Genomic DNA, 19,179 nt, shown 5'->3' on the forward strand with positions numbered 1-19,179 from the left:
GAGCAACTCTTTTTTGAGCAAATGTGGCAATGCTTGGGGCTTTTTGACTTAGAAAATGTTAGGTCATGAATATAGAAGGGGTTAGATTTACCCACCCTATTTAGAAATGGGACATATAGATGTCCAGTACAATCTGCTGATGCCCACATTTACAAGCCCAACATCAAGCCAACCTTGGTTGACCTCAAAAAGGATCTGACCTGGCATTGGATGGGAAACCATCATGAAATCCTCAGGCTGTGGGCTAGACCAGGAAGGGAGAAAATTTCCCAGGAGAGAGAGAGAGAGAGAGAGCAAGGACAAATGATTTCCATAACACTGTCCAGAAAAATCAGAGGACAAATCTATGTTGCTGCTTGACTTGAGGGAGTCATTGTACAAAGGAGATGTTTACCTGTATCTTTTCCCCCTCTTGTGGAAAAAGACCTGGACGAAATGAGTTTCTCACTGGAGAAACAGCCAGAGGGCAAGAGTCTCTTAGAGTGTAATCCATCCTGAGATTTCTTTGAGATTATCTGAACTTTTAACTACTGAACTTTATTGTATGCTTTCAAAGCATTCTTAAATGGAACAAGCAAGTCCTTTGGGGAAGAAAAGCCATACCCGTAATTCACAATAGTGGTTAATAGCAAACAACTGTCAGACTTCCCACTCAAGCTGCAGTCTTCCTGTGGTACTTTATACAGTCCAGTATTTTTATTTCTGCTTTGGTTTCAAGTTCATCCTTAATGAGAAACTTGTAGGCTTTTAACTTAATTTGTCATCAGAAAATCCCTAGACTGGGACTTTTTTTCCTAGATATGTCTCCCCTCCCATAGTCGATAGGTCTGGATGATATGTTCTGCAATGTCCCCAATTTATATTTTTTAAAAAATTCTAATAAAGAGTCCATTAGACATCTTGAGCATTATGGTAAATCAGATACTCTTTGAACAGTCATTGAGAAATAGAACCAATGACTTCTGAATTTAAATATGATATGCTCCTAAAATCATTTTGTTGGGTGTTCAGGGGCATAATGAAGTTACAGTAAAAGAAGAAGGAACTCATAAACGTACAACGTTGTTTCCATGCCAAAAGATAAGAAGGAAGCTTGTTTAGTGCAGCTGGCTGGCAGCATCTAGCAGACCTTAATGGATCTCAAAAACCTAAGAAGCTTTTGATGTGGTCAGCACTTGGATGGACCCAGGCTTGTAGACTAGATGAAGTAAAAAAAGAAAAAAAAACAGAAAAGGGCAACTTCCATGTTGCCAAAAACAAATAACATGGACAGGCCTATGAAAGACACCAGAAGTCAAGCTCAGCTTGAAAGAGAGTTTGTTTTGTTTAAACTTTGTTTAAAGAGCAGATTATGATCTGAAATAGCGTCTGCTAAAATTTCCATTGCTCTTTAAAGAAAAAAAAATTCCTTCCATTTACTAGAAAATAGCATACTTGGATAAAAAGCCTGGTTACTAAAAATCCAAAGTCTGGACAAAGAATGAGGTGCTATTCAATCCTATTAACCTATCTGCAAACATATCTTAGGTCAACAGTATAAACTTTTTGTACATCTGTGTGTGCCTTCAAATCAATCTTGACTCGTGGTGACTACATGGACCACATGAAGTTTTCTTGGCAGTGTTTTTGTAAGTCGTTTGCTCTTGCTTTTTTCCTAGGGCTGAGAGAGAGTAACTGGCCCGAAGTCACCTACCTGGCTTCATGCCTAAGACAGGATGACAACTCGGATTTCTCCACTCCTTGTCCAACACCTTAACCACTAGACCAGTGTTTCTCAACCTTGGGAACTTTAAGATGGGTAGACTTCAACTCCCAGAATTCCCCAGCCAGCATGGCCGGCTGGGGAATTCTAGGAGTTGAAGTCTACCCATCTTAAAATTCCCAAGGTTGAAAAGTGCTGCATTAGACCTTTATTTTTGCAGCTGTATAGTGAGATACATTCATTAAGCTGTAGCTGTAATTTAACTCTGCTTAGGGATCAGAAATATAACATATGAAAAGGGATGGTATCCAACATAAAAGAGGAAAAGACAACCCCAAATAGTCCTGACAATATGTCGATGGAACTTAATAATATACCCAGAAACTCCAGATAACTTTAGGATGAAGTGTCTTCACGTTTGGTGGTATACGCTCTGAGCATCTACCCGCTTCCCCCAATAACCCTTGTTTATCTTCAGCTAATTTTGTCCAGCCGACACCTAAGATGAGACTCCAGTACAAAAGGTTAGTTTAACATGGAATGCAGCAACAGTGTAATGATGCCCACGGGGATTTTGTCAAATTACACATCCAGAAATTCAAAGGACACATTGCTGGTGCAATGACATTTATAATTCTTTACACTGGAATTGATTTAATTTATTTTTAAACTTTGACTTAGATGGCTATTCTTAAGGACAAACTACACATTACGTTAATTACATATTGTGCAACCCCTTCTCTATTTTTTATTTACTTCAAAGTAGACATGCAGCAGTGCTGATCCAGATCAGGAGCTTTTCAGACAGGGAGAGGGGTTTTAATCTTTTCCTCTCCAGCTCACCCCCAGGTAACATTTTAAAAGAATACAAACATTGTCTCCATTGATTCCAATGGAGGACTTTTATTTTAGAAAGAAGAAAAAAATCCATATGGGAATGGCTAATTTTTGGAGGAAAGAATTAACACATCCTTTCCTGTTCTCCAAGATCCCAAATGTTTATTGTTAAGTAAATAATAAACAGGAAGTTATTCTCACTGCATAATTAACATTAACATGTTGTTTCACTATTAAACAGGGGAATAAGTATGTCTTTCTGAGTTCAGTGATGGAAGGCTGGAATAAAAACTAAATGAATGACTGTTCTCAAGTGTAAGGACATTCCTAAATCTAATCCACCATTTTCCAGCTTGATATCCCCCAGATATGTTGGACTTCAAGTCACACCATCATCAACCAACATATATGGGCGGACAGTGCTGTTAGAATGGCCAAAGGCCATATTGTTTAGTGTTGAGATTCAACCCATCTAGAGGTTGCTTGGCTGGGCATGCTACCCTACTGGAAAGTTCTCTCAAATATCCAATTTTAGTCTGTTTGTTGTACTCTTTTTGAAGAGGCTTTTGCTAGAGGCATCTACATAAATATTCCCATTAGATTTATAGTTGGCTTTTCTCTCTTGGGCTATTTACAGGGTGAAAATCCATAGTTAGTATTGACAGTGTTGACAAACCTGTCAAAATCTATTGTTGATTGTGATGGTATGTCTAACAGATTTTGGGAACACAGAGGAAGCAGCAAGACAGTTAAGAGAGGAAATGGGACTATCACAGAAGTGATTATTGAGTTGGAGTTGTGGTGGAGAAAGGAGGCATGAGAAAGCATAATTCCATCTTAATTACATTAGGCATTCTGAGTTGTGCAGAATAATTACTTTGGTAGGTTTGGGTAGGTTCTGTTAAAGTTCTTTCCAGAAACCCAAGTGGTTCTTGTTTCTTGGATTTGCCAACCTCACAGGGCTTAACATAGACTAAGTCTTTACATTTGCTACAGGCATAAAAATGAAAGGATCTCTCTTCCCATGGGGAGGCTAATTTCACTTGACTTTCAGAACAGTCTGACAAGGTCACCGAAATACTATGAAATGCCACGACAAAGCTTTCCTTAATTTTTAGCCAGTTATACCCTGGAAGCATCCTATTTTGTTTGCCATCCTGCAATGTACTAGACATGTGTTTGTCCTTGAAGATAGCCCACAAACCACCACCCAACAGTCTAGTATTGTTAGGCCCAGCCCAAGAACAATGGTGAAACAGTCTAGGAGAGTATAGTTCCTTTATTGCTTACATCTTATAGACAGAATCTTGCCAAACTAAATCTATACTACAGCAACAAGTGGATATACCCTGGGAGATTCCAGGGAGTGGCTATCCTGAACGTCTTACTCTTCTCATGCTCCCCCTGCGGACTATATTGTCTCTTGTCTCCTTTCCCCTGCTGGAATGCACCCCCTCCTTCCTGATAGCCTTGATCCCCCACATCACTCTCCTCCTCGTAGATACATTCCATCACAAGTTTGAACATCTCTGGACAGAGTTTCATTAACTGCCAGACTATTTCTAAGCCCAAATTTGGAGGCTGATGCTTCTCCCTTTCTACTGGGTCCCCCTAGAATTGATTTAATATCTACCCACTCTTCTCTCAGGTGCCTATTCTTAGGGATGGACTACATGTTCAATTAAAAAGAAACTAAGAGACTTCTCTGTCATTGCAGCTTGAATACACAGCAAGGCTAGACTTTTTGTGGCGTGGCCAGGCCAAAGAAGAAATCAACGAGATGAAGGAGCTAAGAGAACACAATGAAAATATGCTACGCAATATTCTGCCAAGCCACGTGGCCCGTCACTTCCTGGAAAAGGACCGAGATAATGAAGTATGTAAGAATTGGGTTCTGTTTCACCTAGTAACGGTGACTGCAAAAAGGAAAGGTTCATTTTAGAGTTTTCCTTGTGATTTTTAATAAAAGTTGGACAGCTGTAGAGAAGAAAGGATATAGCCTTGAAGAATGTACATAGCACCTCTTACAAAAACATCATCGTAGCCCAGAAAGACAGGAAGGGGTGAGGAAGAAATGCAAGGTTGCCCTTTCTTGATACAGGGGCGGAAAATAGAAACTCTGTCAGGCTTTCAACATTCTGTTATTATTCCCTAAAAGCAGATCCACATTCAAAAAAAGGAGGAATCCTCTGACACTGTTAAGTATTGGAATGGCCCATCTTCTGGAGTTGTGAGGACTCCATCACTGGAGGTTTTCAGGCAAAGGTTGGACAGTGGAGTCCTTGGTGCTCTCTGAGCTTAGTTGTTTGCTTGCAGACATTTCATGACCCGACTAGGTAACATCATCAGTGGTAGTGAGTGTGGGGTTTGCTGCCTGTTTATACTCAGTAGCTTGCCCTGTCAGTGTTGGTGGGGGTCTGGTTTCCTCCTTGGAAACCAAGGAGAACTACCAAGAACTACTAAAAGGTTGGACAGCTGTTTGTCTGGGATGGTCTCAGGATTCCTGCCCCAGGCAGGGGATTGGATTAGATTTCCAAGGTCTGTGATATTAAGAGCTAACATGTTCCTGCCCTCTGAAATAGATATATAATGCAAAGAATATCACCCGCTTCCTAATGCTAAGCCACATCTGTTCTCTGCAGAGAAAGCGCACTTGCCATTTGCGAGAGTAATTCTGTAATGCTGTCTCTGATCTGCCTCCCCCCACCCCCAACCTCCCAGACTCTCTTCTCTCCTGCTATTACATTGAATAATCATACCTGCAGAGGGTTTCTGCATCAGCTGCCTGGATCATTCAAGGTTCAATACAGTAAACGCTTATTTACGTAATATGCTAACCTCCCCCTTCTCCAGGGAAGGGAATAGGGAGATGAACGCTTTTCTTCGTGCACAGATTGTCTTAAGGGTTGCCGTATGAAAGCTTCCAAATGAAGAAAACAAGCAACTGAAAACAGATTGCATTACAGCCTTTCCCAACCTGGAGCTCTCCAGATGTTTAGCAGCTCCAGTTTGATCCGCAATAATGTAAGGGAGTCACGTGTTTGCGTGTGGGTAGGGTGTTAATTCTTGGACTCTGCCTTTCTGGGAACTAAAATTAGATTTGCAGTTAATTATTTTGTTATAATGCTGGAAAAAAATAACACTCCTCAATAGGGGAGCGTTTCAAATGCAGGTGTATGTATGTATGTATGCATTTTTATATTTGACCAGAACGTTTGATCTTGGGAGGAGTAGAGGCTGCATAAGATATACGGAGCAGTCCTGCCCAGGCTTCTGGTTAGCCAGTTTGGTTCACAAAGCAGAGATTAGGGTCTGGGCCTTCTTGAAGGGGGTGCCGATTCTAGGATTTTTCTACCGGATCAACCTGCAGCTGGCCCAGTCTGAAATGACGGCTGAAGACGTGCTTCTTCACTGAAGCATTTGCAGGCTAATAACCATTCCAGGATCGGTCTGCCTTTCAAAGGAATTGCATTTTTTAAAAAAAAAAATTTGCACAGCTTTAACTTATGTTTTTATTGGCTTTGTGATCTCTATCAGTTTGTTTTATTGTTGCTTGTTTGATTGATTGGGCTTTGATTTACTAACAAGCAACTGTTTTATTAGAAATCATTTTGTATTTTATTTCCTTTGGGCTTGTATTGAAGGAAGAGTGGCATATAAATGATTGTTTGGGGTGGGTGTCTTTGAGTCAGTTTTTTATTCCTGGTGACTGCCTGGACAAGTCCCTGCAGTTTTCTTGGCAAGGTTTTTCAGAAGTGGTTTGCCCTGGCCTCCTTCCTAGGGCTGAGAGAGAGGGACCGGCCCAAGGTCACCCAGCTGGCTTCATGCCTAAGGCAGGACTAGAACTCACAGCCTCCTGGTTTCTAGCCTGATGCCTTAACCACTACACCAAACTGGCTTTCTAATGAATGAATAATAATAGATAGGTATCCTGCATACTCCATTTTCTTCCTTCTCTCAACTTTTCCTCCCCAGTTCTTTTCTCCCATTCTCCAACAGTGCATGCCCACACAACATTCAATAGTCATTGTGCCCACTCATTGGTGTGTTTGTGACCTTCTCCTCTTTAAGTTATTTGCTGCTGGTGGTATGGGATACAACCTCAGGTCTCCAGCATGGGTTGTTTCCTTTGTTGTTGTTTAGTCATTAAGTCGTGTCCGACTCTTCGTGACCCCATGAACCATATTGCGCCAGGCCTTCCTGTCCTTCACTGCCTCCCTGAGTTTGCTCAGTTTCATGCTCATTGCTTCAGTGATGCTATCTAACCATCTCATCCTCTGCCGTCCTCTTCTCCTTTTGCCTTCAATCTTTCCCAGCATCAGGGTCTTCTCCAAAGAGATCTCTCTTCGCATTAGGTGACCAAAATATCTGAGCTTGAGCTTCATTATTGATCCTTCCAATGAGCAATCAGGGTTGATTTCCTTTAAGATTGACTGGTTTGACCTCCTAGCAGTCCAGGGGACTCTCAAGAGTCTTCTCCAGCACCACAGTTCAAAGGCATCAATTCTTCGGCGCTCGGCCTTTTTTATGGTCCAGCTCTCACAGCCATACATTACTACTGGAAAAACCATAGCTTTGACTATGCGGATCTTTGTCGGCAAGGTGACGTCTCTGCTTTTTAATATGCTATCTAGGCTTGCCATAGCTTTCCTCCCAAGGAGCAAGCGTCTTTTAATTTCATGGCTTCAGTCTCCATCTGCGGTGATCTTGGAGCCCAAATAAATGAAGTCTGTTACTGCTTCCATTTCTACCCCTTCTATTTGCCAGGAATTGATGGGTCCAGATGCCATGATCTTAGTTTTTTTAATGTTGAGTTTCAAGCCAGCTTTTGCACTCTCCTCTTTCACCCTCATCAAGAGGCTCTTTAGTTCTTCTTCACTTTCTGCCATGAGGGTGGTATCGTCCGCATATCTGAGGTTGTTGATGATTCTCCCTGCAATCTTAATTCCGGCTTGTGATTCTTCCAGCCTGGCATTTCTCATGATGTACTCTGCATATAGGTTAAATAAGCAGGGTGACAGTATACAGCCTTGTCGTACACCTTTCCCTATTTTGAACCAATCGGTTGTTCCATGACCGGTTCTAACTGTTGCTTCTTGGCCCGCATACAGATTTCTCAGGAGACAGGTAAGGTGGTCTGGTATTCCCATCTCTTTAAGAATTTGCCACAGTTTGTTGTGATCCACACAATCAAAGGCTTTTGCATAGTCAATGAAGCAGAAGTAGATATTTTTCTGGAACTCTCGTGCTTTCTCCATGATCCAGCGAATGTTGGCGATTTGATCTCTAGTTCCTCTGCCTCTTCGAAACCCAGCTTGTACATCCGGTAGTTCTCGGTTCATGTATTGCTGAAGCCTAGCTTGTAGGATTTTGAGCATAACCTTGCTAGCATGTGAAATGAGTGCAATTGTGCGATAGTTTGAGCATTCTTTGGCGTTGCCCTTCTTTGGAATTGGAACGTAAACTGACCTTTTCCAATCCCGTGGCCACTGTTGCGTTTTCCAAACTTGCTGGCATATTGAGTGCAGCACTTTAACACCATCATCTTTTAGTATTTTAAATAACTCAGCTGGAATACTGTCATCTCCACTAGCTTTGTTGTTAGCAATACTTCCTAAGGCCCACTTGACTTCACTCTCTAGGATGTCTGGCTCAAGGTCAGTGATCACACCAGCGTGGACATCAGGGACATTAAGATCTTTCTTGTATAGTTCTTCTGTGTATTCTTGCCACCTCTTCTTAATCTCTTCTGCTTCTGTTAGGTCCCTGCCTTTTTTGTCCTTTATCATGCCCATCTTTGCACTAAAGGTTCCTTTCATATCTCCAATTTTCTTGTAGAGATCTCTAGTCTTCCCCATTCTATTGTTTTCCTCAATTTCTTTGCATTGTTCATTTAAGAAGGCCTTCTTATCTCTCCTGGCTATTCTCTGGAAATCTGCATTCAGTTGCTTATATCTTTCCCTTTCACCCTTGCTTTTCGCATTCCTTCTTTCCACAGCTATTTGTAAAGCCTCATCAGACAGCCATTTTGCTTTCTTGCATTTCTTTTTCTTTGGGATGGTTTTAGTTGCTGCCTCCTGTACAATGTTACGGACCTCCGTCCATAGTTCTTCAGGCACTCTGTCTACCAAATCTAATCCTCTAAATCTATTCATCACCTTCACTGTGTACTCACAAGGAATATGATCTAAGTCATACCTGAGTGGTCTAGTGGTTTTCCCTACATTCTTCAATTTAAGCCTAAATTTTGCAGTAAGAAGCTCATGATCTGAGCCACAGTCAGCTCCTGGTCTTGTTTTTGCTGTCTGTATAGAGCTTCTCCATCTTTGGCTGCAAAGTATATAATCAATCTGGTTTCGGTATTGACCATCTGGTGATGTCCATGTGTAGAGTCGTCTCTTGTTTCCTTAGAGGGTTTAATTGATGAGCAATTTAAATTAATGGCCTCTCTTCTGCAAGAGACGTGGTGCCATATTTTTCTTGGTTCCTGAGTCTGCCCTGTGGAACACCTTCTCCTGGAGATCTGGATGACTCCAACTGTTGGCCTTTTGTAAAGTGTTAAAACCTGGATGTCCCCATAGGAATTTGGGCTGAGAGGTTGAGGAAGCACTGCTGGTTAGCTGCTTAATTATTGTTGTACCCTCATCCATATGCCTGGTTGATGCCATTTTGTTTACATAAGGATCAGCACACCGAGTACAAGCTTACTATCGATAGGATATAAATATAGATGCATTTGCACTGGAAGCTAGCAGCAAGTTCCCAAAGTGATCTTGGTCAAGAAACGGGAGTGCAAGAAACAAACTGTTCTCCAGCAGCACACCTCCAGACAAGCTCCAGATTCCTCCTGAATGCTTTAAACATGTGTTGAGAGATTCAACCTCAGGTCTCCAGCATGGTTTTTTTCCTTAGAGGGTTTAATTGATGAACAATTTAAATTAATGGCCTCTCCTCTGCAAGAGACGTGGTGCCATATCTTTCTTGTTTCCTGAGTCTGCCGTGTGGAAGACCTTCTCCTGGAGATCTGGACGGCTCCAACTGTTGGCCTTTTGTAAAGTGTTAAAACCTGGATGTCCCCACAGGAATTTGGGCTGGGAGGTTGAGGAAGCACCGCTGGTTGGCTGTTTAATTATTGTTGTAATGATGACATGATTTCTTTTAGCCCCTGACTATATTTTGGTTTTTTAGTATATTATTTTATAAACAGTACTATTGTTCATTTGGTTTTCATCTTTGTACACCACCTAGCGTCACCTTAGTGAGACGGGCAGCTATGTAAATCAAATAAATAAACACATATTAAGGGCAAGAAAAGAAGTGCCAGTTTTATCACCGGCAAAATGTCACTTCCTTGCATATTTTTTTCCTCTGCCCTTCACTGCATCCCTAGGATCTCTACTCTCAGTCCTATGATGCTGTTGGCGTCATGTTCGCGTCTATCCCTGGCTTTGCTGACTTCTATTCCCAGACCGAAATGAACAACCAGGGGGTGGAATGCCTGCGACTGCTGAATGAAATCATTGCTGACTTTGACGAGGTAATTTTGGAATCCCGGGACCCAGAGATGGCGTGAGATTTAAGGAACAGGTGGCCAAGCCAACAGGCCTGGCATTTTGTACCTACTCAGCCAATCTATTACTTTAACCTCTGCATTTGTGCCATTTTTATTTCAGACTTGTGGTTATCTGCAAAAGATTTTGGAAGGTAGAGAGATCATTGACAATAGTTGATGTAGCAGCCCATTCCTTTTTTTGCTTGAGGGTATGTAGGTGCTTTGTGATTGGCTTAATCAACCATGACAACCATTTTGTGAGAATGCCTACGGTCTGCTGTTAACACTCTGAACATGCCCACTGAACCATAATGCTTGCAGACTTCTGACTTAGATTCTTCAGAAGAGGCACAAGACGAGGAAGGCAGCTGTAGGAGACAAACAGGCAAAGGAAGGGCAGCTAGTTAACAGAGTAGAATATCAAGAAAAAACAGGGAGGCATAGGATGGGATGGTTAAGAAAGAAACTGATAGGGAGGACTCGGCCAGAAGAACAATGGTGGAAAAGAACAGAGCAAAGGGTTTGGGAGAGTCAACCTATGTGTGGCCATCTTGTGATATAGATTGACATAGTTATTATAATACAACAGAACGACCCTGAGCTAGAAGATACAGAGGGGAAGAAAACCCAAATATTGATAAAATTAGAAAAAAACTAACATAGATCAGTGATCAGTGTATGCTTTTGTGTGTATCTGTGTGTGTCTGTCTGGCCAAATGCAATGATTGTCTCCATTAACTGAATTTGCTAGCCTGCATTGTACTTGGTCTAAAGGAATGTTTCTTTAGAATGAACATTACTGTAAATGAACGTCTGCTCCGTGACTACACTGGATTTATTTCTGTGACATTTTGTTATATCCATTATTGCTTTTCTTTGCTTCTGAGCTGCTGTGTCTCGGCAGAGATGCACCAAACCTGGCAAGGGAACAGGTCAAGGAGTAAAGATGTCTTTCAGAACAGTAGCCAGGATCACTTATTTGAGGACAGATTTACTCACAAGGAGGCATCCAAGCAAATTTGTTCTTCAGCATAGACCAAGCTTGACCAAGCTTCTCTCAGCCAGAACCCTCCAGGTGTGATGGAATACAAGTCCAATTCCATTATGCTTGTTGGGAATTTATTTATTTATTTATTTAATTTGTAGGCCACCTATTGTTATTGTTATTTCAATATGCATGTTGCTGCTAAATCATTCCAATTCCTGGCAGCTTGCCACAAATACAATAAAAATATCCACTGTAAGAAAGAAAAATACATATATTTGAAGAAAAGGGGAAAAATATAATCCACTCTGGTTCACAATGCCAGAGCTCCCAAAACAACAGTAAGAATAATAAATGAAAACTACAATAAAAAAATAACTGATGATGGTAAAGGATTACTTCTCACATGACCTCCAGAAGAGCCGTCAGTAGCTTCTGGAAGGCCATTACTGGGGGAGGGAGGTCTGCTTGTACAGAGAGGCTGCTCCAAATTATAAGCTCCATAGTTGAAAAATAATACTTTCTAGCCTCAGCCTCTTTCACTGTAAGCTGATTCTAAGTGGTTTACAGGGAATAAAGCTAAAAAATACCCATAAAAATGGTCATAAAACCAGTAAGCAATTAAAACCATTAAATATTGTTAATAAAAACTACATCCTACAACTCTGGAAGATCTTCCTACTTGAATGCCCTCCAGAAGAGGTCTATCTTCACCATTTTACAAAACAACAATTGAGTAGAGGCATATCTGACCTCAGGGGCAAGCTGTTCCAGAGAAAGGTCAAGCCATGGCCCTCAGCCTGAGAAAAGCAATTCATCCCAGAGGCAAAGATAATACTGCTAAAATTCTCCCATGACATTAAGTGAGAAAGAACTGACCTCACTGAGAATGTTATGGAACCTCATTGAGAACCTTCTCCTGTCCTGTTCTTCTTGATTAACAAAGGATCTAGTTAGGGATTGGCTTTGTGACTCTGACATCTTTAGGGACATTTGGAGCCAAGATGTAGCTGAAGTGATACAGGTCTTTTTGCTAGCAGCTAATCTCTTCTAAATTCTGAGGCACAGTAGATTGATTTCAGCGTGGAGGTGTGTCAAGCTTGAATAGATGAAAGAAAGCAACTGGGACAATCTAATTAAGAACAGTGATATTGGGGAGAGCCCAGAAAACAATGCAAGGAGGACTGTATTGAGAACTGGAAGCAGAGGGATTTGGACATGTGAGAGAATTTGTTGGAATTATTCTGAAGAGCATTGCACATAGATTTCTGCTTTGATTTTCCCCACTGCCTGCCAGTTACCATTCAAATACCATTTCTGGATAGAAAAAAAGCCTAGATTGAAAGATAAGACACAAGTGGTGGAGACAATTTTCTCAAGGTTAGGAAGGATATGATAGGTCTCTCATCCTTCACCAAATACTATCAAAAAGTTACAAAGTTACAATGGTGTCATAATTTAATGAAGCTACCGTGGTTAGATGTCCCCCAGGGTCATGGAAAAGCCCTCTGCCATCTCTGTTCCTTTTCCCAATGGCTATTTATTTCTCTTGCAACCCACATGGGTTTATGAAAGGTAAAAGCATAAAAACTGCAGCTCAGTTAAAACCAGGCAGTAAAACCAGCCAGCAGAATAATTAAACTATATATATATATATATATATATATATATATATATATATATATAAACTATATATAGTAGCCACAAGCACCCATTGTAACCATGAGCAACATTAATATTCAAAAGCCTCATGAAAATCTTCGTTGTAACGTCTTTGTGGAAAGATGGTTGCTATACAAGTATGCACACACACACACACGTTGATTGTTATTACTTTTTTCATGATCAGCCTGAATCGGTCAACCCTAGCTTGAAGGCTTCTTCATTGAAGGTTGTGGTCCATGATCTATCATTCTGGTCTAGTGTGAGTTGGTAGAACTGGAACACATGATATCCAATCTACATCAAACTGACTTTCACACCTTCACTGGGAAAAGAGAAATCTCCACTATTGCTTTCAGATGGAGTGGGGATACTGGGCACTGTGTAGCAGTTTGTGTTAATAATTATTTTTAGCTATTCTTCCTTTCATGAAGGAGGTGGGGAATTATTCAGGATCACTGATCATCTTCCTTTTGAGTAAATGCAGTATTATCTATTACTCAAAGCCTTCCACAGTGAATAATCCATAGGGTGAAAAATGTAAAATGAAATAACTTTGGCAAGCGCATACAGTATCAGATCAGCACGACTCAGAAATCCTTTTTAGTGAGGAAGCTGGAGTTAACCAGCTCCCTTGTTTTCAGTTACTAGGTGAAGAACGATTTCAGGACATTGAAAAAATTAAAACCATTGGAAGCACATATATGGCAGTATCAGGATTATCCCCTGAAAAACAGGTAAGGAGTTCATCTGACTTTCTAATACATATTTGTCTGTTTTAAGAGAAAGACATGGGAATCTGATTTTGTGGTGAATTTAACTCCCAGTAAGTCTAATTTTCTCAAGACAAGGCAACTTTTCACAATTTCTGCCTCGTAGGTTGAAAACTATTAACTTTGAGCCCATGGCTTAGGTGCCAACTGAATGAAGAAGCAGAACTGTTGTGGTTAGTATAACATAAATACAAGCCAACTTATACTACAGCTATTGTAGATAGTATAACATAAATGTAAAGCAACTTTTTTCTGCATCTCCACCATCCCAAACTCCTTGGGATCCAGAGGTCAAGAACTGGCTATTTTCTCCTTATCTCTGTTCTAAAACCTTCCTGCCAGTTAGATAATTAAATTCAGGACAAGGTGAACCAATGTTCTAGCTCCAGATAAGGGAGGGATTTTTTTTTAATGTTCTACATTTCTACAGTGATCGTTCAGTGACGGAGAATATGATTTGCATGCAGGAGATCTCACATTCAGTCCTTGGCATCTCTAGATCAGGCTGAAAAAATACCATGTTTTTTGGTGTGGACCGTAAGGGACCAGATGGACCAGTGGTCTGTCTCCAGTTAAGTCAGCTTTCTTTGCTTCTTCAGAAATCTCAGAACAGTTAACACTGAGGTTCAAGCAGACTCCAACCAGGGTGGGATCTGTTCAGCTATAACTAAGCAACAGTCCTGAGTGACTTTGGATTGTTGGGTTCTTGGTGTTCTCTGAGCTTGGTTGTTTTCCTGCAGATGTTTTGTTACTAGGCTAAATAAGGTCCTCAGTGCATGGAAGAACTATGTGTTCTGGTTATTTATATATAGTAGCTAGCCCTGCCATACCATTTAAAGGACATAACCACAAATGAAGGTTAAACAAACAGCCCAGAGCACCTCTTCCTTAGCAACCAACACCCAGAGAAGCAGGAAGGAACACCAGACACACCATCAGGGAAGAAACAATAACCTAATGAAGGAACCATCAAGAAGGAAGCCACACCCAACCAAGACTGGCAGGGCAAGGTACTATGTATAAACAACCAGCAAATTCCACTCTCCCTTGCACTGATGAGGTTACCTAGCCTGGTAATGAAACACCTACAGGAAAACAAGAAGCTTAGGGAACCCCAAGAACCCAACAGTTCAACTCTGAGCTACATATATTTTCAACTATTGATTTCAGATAGTTTTCTATAGGGTGCATTTTTTCCTTTTTTCATTTCTTACTTCTTCATCACCAATATAGACAGAGAAGAATGAAGATGTATAAGGAGATGTGGGGTAGAGCTGCACATTTTATTCCCCTGTCCCATCTCCACTGTTTACCATCTTGGGATCCTAATAAAGTCAAGTCACAATGTGCAGAGGGTTGGTGTGTTTCAATAACCCTTCAAAATGTCATTCTCAGTGAGGATGGGAGAGTGAAGCCAGGATGGGTAAGACATGAACTGAACAGGGCTAGAATCTTCCTATATTTCAAAGAAAGCTCTCTTTGTTGTGATGTGTTCAAGTGGTATTCCCAAAACAGAAACACTTATCTCCTTGCTAATATTCTGCAATCTTTAAGTTCAGCTCTCATCTGTTGCAGAATTTTATTTATTTAACAGCTGACCAGCCAACATACACCATTGATTCTGTCTTTCATTCCTCAGCAGTGTGAAGATAAGTGGGGCCATTTATGCGCCCTGGCAGATTTCTCTATTGCACTGAATGAAAGCATTCAAGAGATTAACAAGCATTCTTTTAACAACTTTGAGCTCCGCATTGGTACGTATCTGCTGATCATTTTAAGTGACCTTCACAGTGTCCCAGATGCGCAGGCTTCCCACCAACCGAAAGGAAAACCTTTATTTATTTAATCATTTCAGTGCTGCTTGCCATAGGTAGAGAAGTTGCCAAGCATTGCACGTGTGTTCCTTTGAAAGGCTAAAGTCACTTCTTCCCTGAAGTGAGCGACCAAGTCTTCACAATGTGGTGATATTATTTCTCCAATATTTGAACAACTTGATGAAGGCTGAACCATATGTTAATAAAGCCATGCTTCCATTTGCAGCCTCTGCTGGCATTCTTTCCAACCCTTTAAACATTCTAGATATATCACACCACTTTTTCCATGGCTACATCAACTTCTTTTAAGTTATTAACAGTTAGCGGTACCTTGGAATTCTCTTACTATTCTAGTTCCATTGTGTGCATACATGTATTAACTATATGCCCATTGTATGTTAAACATAGGAAATATACAGTATGTTCCTTCTCTTAGTTGAGTTATGGACAACATGTGGTCTCTAAGATGTTGTTGGACTTGCACCTCTTATATTTCACCATTATCTTTGCAATATCTATGGGATCACACCTTGTGCTCCCATAGTGGCAAGGCTCTCTCTCAGTATGTGAGAACTGGGGAAATTTGGAGAGGAAGTGGATCTAGTTAGATTCACTGGAGCCCTCAGATTTAGTAGGATTGCTCTGTTCTGTGATTGCAATTTGCTTTTCTCTCTTCTTAGGTATCAGTCACGGCTCGGTTGTAGCTGGGGTCATCGGTGCTAAGAAACCACAGTATGATATCTGGGGCAAAACTGTTAATTTAGCTAGTCGAATGGACAGTACTGGTATTAGTGGCCGAATGCAAGTGCCTGAGGAAACATATCTTATCTTGAAGGACCGGGGGTTTGCCTTTGACTATCGGGGAGAGATTTATGTCAAGGGCATCAGTGAGCAAGAAGGAAAAATCAAAACCTACTTTCTTCTGGGAAGAGTCCAGCCCAACCCTTTGACCTTGCAACCAAGAAAACTCACAGGACAGTATTCCTTAGCTGCTGTTGTGTTAGGGCTTGTACAATCTCTGAACAGGCAAAAGCAGAAACAAATTTTGAATGAGAACAATAATTCTGGCATCATTAAGGGTCATTACAACCGGCGGACTTTACTAACTTCGGGCGGACCTGAGTCAGTTGCCCAGGTGGAAGCCGCGGACAAGACGGATTTGCCATAAGCCTGCATCTTCCTTGTGATTTCTTTTCTTTTTTTTTAATTTCTTTTATATATGAAATAAATATATAAATAAATATGTTTTAATTTTTTTTAGAACCAGCTCTTTTTTTAATTGATTCACTATACCCACATGTCCACGTCCTCCACTGTTTCCCAGTTGCAAATCACGGGATGTTGCTTTAGCAATGCTTCGAAGGTCCTCCTCCAATTTGGAATCCAGGTTCTGATCTTGGAGATGGGACATCTGATATTTCATTCCCTCCCTCATAGTTCCATGCTAAAAAAGAGGTGTGGTAGGGATTAGGCATAAACTGAGTGGACTAAGCTTTGAATCCAAAAGATCCTAACTCCTTTTTAACTTTTCACCAAGCCTTGATTGGAGAGGTTAGATGTTTTTCCAGCCTCTGAGGTTTCAACATACATAAATACATCATGCTATTCCTTTCTGGAGTAAGACATACTATGCAGAGCTTAGAACATGAGTCTTGAGTGTGTGTCAGCATACTGCATAGATCTCCTAATTGTTGGGATGCAAACAACAGTATGTTGGCTTGTAAGGTAGTCTTTAGATGAAAGATCCTAGCTTGGACAGAACAACACGAGTATCTTGGGATAAATCTGGATTTAGCTGCTCTTGTATACTGGCCAGAATGTGCCAAAACTAACCAGTACTGTTTTTATCATAAATGAATACATGTGGTATGAGCACAGCTAAGGCTAGTAACCAAATCCAGTTTTTTTTCAGTTTTTGAGTTCCATGGGACTAAGGGGAAAAAAATCTCAAGGACTAAGACTCAAGTGAAAAGGGTGGGGCTGATTTTCAGAAACCCCACCTCTTTGACCAGGGTTCTGGGACTATTATTATTGCTGTTGTTGTTTTGCAAACAGATTCCACTGCCTAAAAAATCCTGATAAAGCAATAGATCAGTGTTTTTCAAACTTGGCAATGTTAAGATGCATGGACTTCAACTCCCATGTGTGGACTTCATGTGTGGACTTCAACTCCCAGAATTCCTGGCTGGGGAATTCTGGGAGTTGAAGTCCACACATCTTAAATTTGCCAAGTTTGAAAAACACTGCAACAGATGTCTCTTTCTGTACCATCCACCTGAATTTAGATCGCTGTCCCTTGGAGGCAGATGGACTCACAGACTGAAAGGCAGAAATAAATCCATGAGATGTTGTAGTGCTTGAGTCCACCTTACCGATACCACTGATTCTGGACAAGCTACCAAAGCCGTATTTCTTCCATCAGAGCCAATGAGTGAGCAAAACAGGGCTCTACATGGATATCTTGCATTTAGCTGGTATCATGATCTTTAGCCAAGTCAGTAATAAAAAAAAATAATCAAAGCTCAATTTAGTGGAAGTGAGATGAAACCAAATGTTCTCAACTGGCTGTGTTCATACAGCAGTAGTGACCTGGAAAGTGACTCATCTGGGTGGGCCAGCAGCGAAATAGATCGTCATGGAGCAGCCATTTTTTTACTCTTCCCCAACTGGTTGTCATTTCCTTCCCCAACTTCCTGCCACTTTACCTTAAAATTACATTTTAAAATGTGGTGGGATTGGAGATATTGGACTGTAGACAGACTTGGGGAGCCTAACCCAGCCGTACTCTTTTCTGCCCCTATTTTTAAATCCTCCCTCCTCCAACAGCCTAGGAGAGGCTCTTTTTTATATGTGAAATGGGAGTTGTTTGAGAGGTCTCCTTTGTTTCCTTCTGCTTACTCTCCCCTTAATAGCTCCCCCCCCCCCCGCTTTTTGTGCCTTTGAGGCACTGTTGACTCCTGGTGACTGCCTGGACAAGCCCCTGCAGTTCTCTTGGCAAGATTTCAGAAGTGATTTGCCCTGGCCTTCTTCCTAGGGCTGAGAGAGTGACTGGCTCAAGGTCAGCCAGCTGGCTTTGTGGTGAAGGCAGGACTAGAGCTCACAGTCTTCTGGTTTCTAGCCTGTAACCTTAACCACTACATCAAACTAGCTCTCTAATAACTATTTATTTATTGTTAATCATTATATAGGACACATGCAACTTGTTCTGCCATAGCATAAACCTTCACATAGCTTTTTGCCATGCTTCAATGGATTGGTGTCCTCCTTCACATACATGTTGCCATTTAGTTTGCTACTGCAACTCCCACCATTCCTCTCAGGAGCAGATCAGAGAGGGTGCTAGGAGAGATTATATGGACTGCCCGAGCAGTTTCTTCATTCCAGGTCCTAAGCAAGTCATCAACACATCACTGATGAGACCTACCACAGACCCTTTCAAAGCCAACTTGATCCTATAACCTTTCCAGCTAAGCCATTCTAATAAAACTTTTTTCTCTACAGCAGCAAGACATATCTACTAATTCAGTCATAATGAGGTGATGCTCCTTTAGTTACAATGGGGAAGAACTGAGGTGATCCCACTCACAAACACTTTTCTGATTAAAACAGTTGAATGGATCTAGTTTTGATCTAGCTAAACTGTATTTCTAGTTATGGGTCTATCCCACTTAGTCACAGGAGATGATTCACAGTTTCATATCTGGTGTGGATTCTAGAACTGTGCTAGAGAAACCAGCCCCATAGTTGTATGGAAGTCACCCAACACCATTAGCCTGAGGAATTCCAAAACCAGTTCCATCAACTGATAGAAAGGGGAATTGTTCTTAAATTGCTAATCTGCTCTCCCTTGTAAT

General features: G+C 41.1%; 1 protein-coding gene across 1 annotated transcript in view; it reads left to right on the forward strand.

Moving 5' to 3' along the window:
- ADCY8 (adenylate cyclase 8) overlaps positions 1–16,493 on the forward strand; it is a 110,559-nt gene extending 94,066 nt beyond the window's left edge. The window contains exons 14-18 of the mRNA XM_088148960.1: positions 4,257–4,415; positions 9,930–10,076; positions 13,383–13,475; positions 15,151–15,265; positions 16,006–16,493. Of these exons, the coding sequence (XP_088005086.1) occupies positions 4,257–4,415; positions 9,930–10,076; positions 13,383–13,475; positions 15,151–15,265; positions 16,006–16,493 (1,002 nt within the window). The remainder of the gene's footprint in view (positions 1–4,256; positions 4,416–9,929; positions 10,077–13,382; positions 13,476–15,150; positions 15,266–16,005) is intronic.
- The last annotated feature ends 2,686 nt before the right edge of the window (positions 16,494–19,179 follow it).

This window comes from Python bivittatus, unplaced genomic scaffold, assembly GCF_059951505.1.
Source record: "Python bivittatus isolate LINGU-HERP-01145 unplaced genomic scaffold, Pbiv_v1 ctg000590_np1212, whole genome shotgun sequence".
Lineage (NCBI taxonomy): Eukaryota > Metazoa > Chordata > Lepidosauria > Squamata > Pythonidae > Python > Python bivittatus.